The sequence below is a fragment of the Teleopsis dalmanni genome, chromosome 1, assembly GCF_002237135.1.
Source record: "Teleopsis dalmanni isolate 2A chromosome 1, ASM223713v2, whole genome shotgun sequence".
Taxonomy (NCBI): domain Eukaryota; kingdom Metazoa; phylum Arthropoda; class Insecta; order Diptera; family Diopsidae; genus Teleopsis; species Teleopsis dalmanni.
The window spans coordinates 37,347,774-37,354,042 of NC_051846.1; the positions used below are offsets into that span (position 1 = coordinate 37,347,774).

The following is a 6,269-nucleotide window of genomic DNA, read 5'->3' on the forward strand; positions in this document are numbered from 1 at the left end:
TTTCTAAATACCCAAGTGCTCCCGAAATCCCAACAAACTACAACAATTTCACACATGCAGCAATTGAAAGAATAGTTGAAACTGCAAACTTCCAAAATTTTTCACTGAAACAATTGCATTAAAAAAAAGTGCTGGGAATAAAACAATAAAACTCTACATAAAATAAATATAAAATAAATATAAAATAAATATATAATATAAAAAGCGTAGTTAAAACACTGACAACAACCACATCACTTTCCGACAAAATCAACCAACTAACCATTTATCATTATTGCCATCATCATCAACATCAGCATCAGCATCAACATCAACATCGCATTCATCAGCAAATGCAACTGTGAGTGAAGCTGCTGCAATATCCTGCAGTTACCATATCCGTAAGGTACAGCGTTCTAAAGTGGTGTTACCAAATACCATAAAGGCATTTTACCGTTTCAGCTTAGTCAAGTTGAATCGGTTAGCCTGATCCGTTTCGGTATAGCAGAGTAAGTCATGGTCTAGTCTAGGAAGGTCTGGCATGAATTTCCGACAAGCGTTACAGAAATTTATGTTTGTCGACGCTGTTTGATTGTGTATGCGCACTTCTGCTCGTATTTATATGAATTTTAATTCCTTTTTAGAACTGCCATTTTTAAGTTTATTATATGTATATAAACAAAAGCATATAAATTGTTTTATAAACAAATAAATATACATATTTTTATTATATGTTCTACACACAAAATAGTTATTTTTTGTTGTGTTGTTTTGCTGACAGAATTTCTGTTTGCTTGGCTGCGCATTTGGCAAAAAGCAATTTATCACTTTTATTTGAATTTTACAGAAGGTAAAATAACTTTTATCCTATTTCCATATACTGCACAAAGGCATTTAGCAAACAAATAGTTTATTTAAATACCAAAAATATGCTTGATACAATGGAGAATATATTTATTGGAGCATTTGTTTATGGACAAGCACTTCAACCAATTTAGTTATTTAATTAAAATTCATTTATTCGATTCTATTGCTGAGAATTTCACAAATTAATCTTAGAACATTAAATTATTTTAAATAAATAAAATAAAAATAACTGGAGCAGCTTAATGGAGAAGTATTATAAATCAGAATGATCTGAAAAATTTTAAAGGATTAGTTATTGAATTTTACAATCATAATTTTTCCAATAGTGTGATCACTCATTTATTGATATAGTATTAGCTCTATACTATGGAACTATTTTTGTGATTTTAAAAGAAATTTTGAACTTTTAACTGAGCTTGTTTAAAAATGACATAATAAACCATAATAACTGACAAGAATGACGTTTATTATTTAACTGTTGTTTTAATATTTTTTAAGCACAACTTTTAGTTCAGACATTCAACTAGATTAGATAGAAAAAAAATAACAGAAAAAAAAACAGAAAAATAAAATTGTGTATTATAACAGTTTTTTTGTACTCACAACTTACCCTAACCAAATAGAAAATATTTTAAAATTTAAAGAGTTCAAATAGAAATCAAAAGACAACAACAAAAATTTCAGTAAATTAACTAAAAATTTCTGTTGTTACCTTTTCATTGCTATTCGAACTCTTCTAACTTCAAAATAATTTCTGGGCAAAAAAAAATTAACATTAGAAAATATTATTGTCAACCAAAAATTATAAGCAATTAATTAAAAAGATATAAAATTTTTTGTTGTCGTAATACAGTTCTGTTCAAAACCTCTCTATTAAATACAATTGTTTCTATTAAGTAAAATTAATTTTATAGAGAATAGCAGAATAATAGAATAATAGAATAATCATATAGAACAGAAATAAATAAAAAAAAAATTATTAGAACTGCATAAACGTTCTCCTCTTTGTTCTATCGAATATATATATTCAATTTCTAATCTCATTTGTGCGAATCGTAGAGTAGCATTAGGATGAGTTTCTCCATAAACTTCCTAAATCCGTTCCTGAATTAGTTCTATATACAAAAAAAAAATATAATATAAAATTATGCAATAAAGATTGCCCCTACAAAAGAACAGTATTAAAATTTAATAATTAAAAGTAATTATAATTAATTCAATAATAATAATTTATGATTTCGTTCTAATACAGCATAGCAACCGAATTTTTATAATGAATTTTTACAGCAAATTAACAAAACTCCAAGTTCGTACAGAAAAGTCAAGTACGGCTTTGGATCAGTTAGCTAATGAACACTGACTCTAAGTTTCAAATTTGGCAGGGTACGAATTCAACCCTTCGTACTTGCAGTCTCAAAAAAGTATTTACGACTAATTAAATATGAGAAATAATTTTAAGAATAACTATTAGTGGGTATTTGGCAATACTCGAAACTGTTGTATAGTCAACCAAAAACGCGTTTAATTAAAATTAAATAAAAATTTTTGTTGTTGCATTTCACTACTGTTCGAAACCACTCTAATAATTACAATTGTTTCTATTAGGTAAAATAATCATTACCGTCATAATTGACGTGAAAAAGAAAATATTTTGCCTTTGAAGTGAAGGCGTAAATGTATAGTATTGAGTATTTCATGACATTAGAAACGGATAGGATCTGGCTATTCAGTATTTTACTGGCATAGTTTAAAGTCTGATAGGCATAAAAACGTCCTGGACATGTAAGTAGACTGACATTTTGTTACTCAAAATAAATTCAATTTGTTAAAATCGTTACGTAGGTTCTGATGATATAGAAATCGTCGCGGTAAAAAAGTGTTTTTCAGTCCTTATAATTTTATGTAATATAATTTAAGCAATTTTTACTAGCCTAACAATCGCTCTAAGATTAAAGACATACATCAGGTACATTTGTATAGTTTGACTTAACTTAAATAACTAAATAAATAAATAACTTAAATTAAATCTAAAAGTACTAAGTATCTATTTATATGTAATTCTCATTTGTATCGCATTTTTAATTAATATGTAATTTTTAATCCTTACTATTTTCAAAAAGTATTTTTATATGTCTCTTCCAATTACCATTGGATATGTTATTTTTTCTTATACTTTTATAACAGAATAATGTTGAAGGTTTCACCGATACATAATTAGGTGGATGAACCACAAAACAGTGGCTCCAAATATTCCAATGCTCATTACTGTCCTAAAATATATCACTTCATTTAATTAAATTACAAATGAGGGAAAGAATATGTACATATAAAGTAAACATCAACTGTGGGTTTATAAATCAAAAAAAATTCAACCAATATGAGATTTTTATTTCTTTTTAAGACTTACCTGTATTCCAAAAAGTTTTTAATTTGTTTTCCATTTTTATGGTGAACTGTCTTTTTGTTTACATCCTTAAAATTAAAAAACGTTCACTGACTCATCATTTCAATTACTATTTCGTTATAGACATTATATCACAAAGTCTTCAAAATAATTTGAGCTTTGAATTATTTCCGTCAAAGATAAAATGAACGGACTATTTTGCTTAATTCTGGAAACTGCAAGCCAAGAAGATGAGCATGAAAGAAAAAATCCTTTGATATATTACAATAGTATACTATCGTATCGAATAAAATACATACAGACTTGTGGATTTTCATTTTACTTTAACTCGTTTAACTAAGATTTCTCTTATAAAAGCTAAAGATAAACAATCCTTTAGAATCTGGCCTTTGTGAGGGATTGACTGAGTCCTGCACAACTGCAGCACTCTTAAATTTTATCCTTCTTGCGTCTGTCTATACATTTTAAGGCAGACAAATAAACCAAGTTACGTACAAATTAAAACATCAAATTTGAAGATTGCAGCAAAATGCAAAGTAAAGAATAGAAAGTGAAATTCAAACAAAAATTCCGACATCAGTGCACTTGAATCATTGCAAAAATTTACAAAATTAAATTTACAACGTTTACTTTAAAATTAAGAACTAAAATCGTGCAATTGCTAGGGTGCCTGCCTGTCGGGCAGGAACTAGCAATGATGGATTTTCATAAGACCGCTAAATTATTTAGTTTTAACCAAGGGTCGAACTCTGTTGTTGCTGACGTTTATATTGATGGCTTTTTAGAAATTTAGCGAAACCAATTTAGTTTGATTGCAGTTTAAAAGCAATTTCCATTGAAACTAAAACTATTCTATTAACTTAATGAAAAATTTATTAACTTCAGTAACACAGCAACTTTGCCGGTAAAAGGAAAAAGTCACAACTTGCAAAAAGGATTTATATTAAATTGATTTTTATGATTTTGATTGAAGCAATTGAAATTGAATTTCATTAAAGTTTGTTTTCAATAAGCAAAGTGCAACTAATTCAAATTTTTCATAATAGAAAAAATCCCATCAATTTTTATACGAAACGTTATGATTCTCCTTCTCTTCTGTATGAAAATTAGACGCATTTGTTCGATATGTAAAAGTCAACTGCCTACTTTCAGGCGCAAAATTAACTGAGTCAACTTCAACTGATGATGTGACATTATCTGCCTCACTGTTTGCTTCATCTGCACTGCATGTGCTGTGCCAACACATATGGGCTGTCATAACATAACTACTCAATTTTTTTAAGCTTTTCCCCCCTTCTCCTACAATCACGCGCACACATACACGCACAGTTGCTTTATGAAAGCAACGACAAATGGTGGTGTATGTACGTTTAAGTATGTTAGTGTGTGTTTATCTGTATGTTGGATCTGCATTATGACAACAACACATTTAAGGTTACAAGTAGTTTGCTGTTAACGCACTTCAGACGTTGTCGGAGTTTACCGTTGTCAATGCATAACTCATCTGTTCAGAGTCAGTTCATCAGTAGTTGGTGTTAGGCCTATGCATAACCAGTTACAGCGCTTACTTGGAGCTAACTGGGGCCCTTGCTAAAATTATAGACTTGCACTGGGGCAAACTAGGCGCAGTCAACACTGCAGTTGAGCGTAATGAGACAATGACAAATGATGGTACAAAAATGTACAGCTTCAGCTTCTTCCGCGATGCCGTCGCTGATAAGCAGTATTGTTGCATGACTGGTTGGTTGCTGGTATAGATGGTTGGTTGGTTTGTTGGATGACTGGATGAATGGATGGATGAGTGATTACATAGTTGTATGTATGTATGAAGTTGCTGTCTCTCGTTGACTGAACGAGCTTCAAAGTGTGACAAAAGGGTTTTAACTGATTTATCACTCTCGTCGAGAACTTAGAGAAACTTTTAATAAGTTTCCATATCAGTATTTATTTTGAGTTGTGAAGTATTTGTGATGGAAAATTTTTACAAGTATGAAAGATGAAGTAACATGTATAGTAGATTCATTAAAAATTAAAATATTAAAAAAAATAATTTATTAAATTTAAAAAACAATGTAATTTATTATATTTAAAAAACAAAAACAATTTTAAGTATATATAAAAATTTTAAATACACATTTAAGAAATTCTTAAACTTTTTCATTCTGAAGAGTTTTAATAATACAAATGGAGGGTTTTAAGAGAGGTTAAAATGAATAAAAATGTGACAAAATTGGAAAAATCATATGGAAAGCTGCAGAAATTTAAAACTTAACAGTTATTTTGAACATATATTAACATATATTATTATTATATTATTATATTATACATATATATTAACATATATTATTAAAAAAGTAAAGTAAACTTGTTTAAATATAATCTTTTCTTTTTTTCAGGTAAGAAAATTTTTGTTGAATATAATCTGTCATGATCGCTAAATATCTTGGAGTGCTTAAATAAGGTACAAAAAATAAATATATTTTTACTTGGATGTTTATAATCTTTATACCGTTTTGGATTGAATGTTCTTATAAGTGATTTCGATTAGGATCTCTCTGGTAGGTTATACCAATATAATTTTTTTTCACCCTTTCTTTCTAAATGGGTGAAAAAAAAATACCTAAGTAGCGTGGCTACCTCTTTCCTATCAAGGTTGTCTACAACTTTATTGCCGAAAACTCCAGCTTGACCGGGAACGCATACAGACTTGTCTACAATTTATACTTGGTATATGTATAATTAAGTTTTTTCCTAGCATTTCAGAGTTTTTAATTAAGGCCTATTACCATTTATTCGATCAGTTTCTTCCTATTTTTAAAAAATTTTATTTACTAAGAACGCAGCTGCTATAATATATGAGCAATCAAAAAGTTGAGAGATACTAAATATTCTATGTAATTGTAATAAATCGATATTTTTGAGAATATGTATCAGTGAAGACTCTATCATTGAACAAACGTTCTTATAATAACATATCATGGAAAATTTTTTTGTCATGTGGCAACTTGTTTTGCAGTCA

General features: G+C 28.7%; 1 protein-coding gene across 1 annotated transcript in view; it reads right to left on the minus strand.

Annotated features, from left to right (window-relative positions):
* Nucleotides 1–249: 249 nt before the first annotated feature.
* LOC119679688 overlaps nt 250–6,269 on the minus strand; it is a 46,822-nt gene continuing 40,802 nt past the window's right edge. The window contains exon 5 of the mRNA XM_038092184.1: nt 250–363. Within this exon, the coding sequence (XP_037948112.1) occupies nt 250–363 (114 nt within the window). The remainder of the gene's footprint in view (nt 364–6,269) is intronic.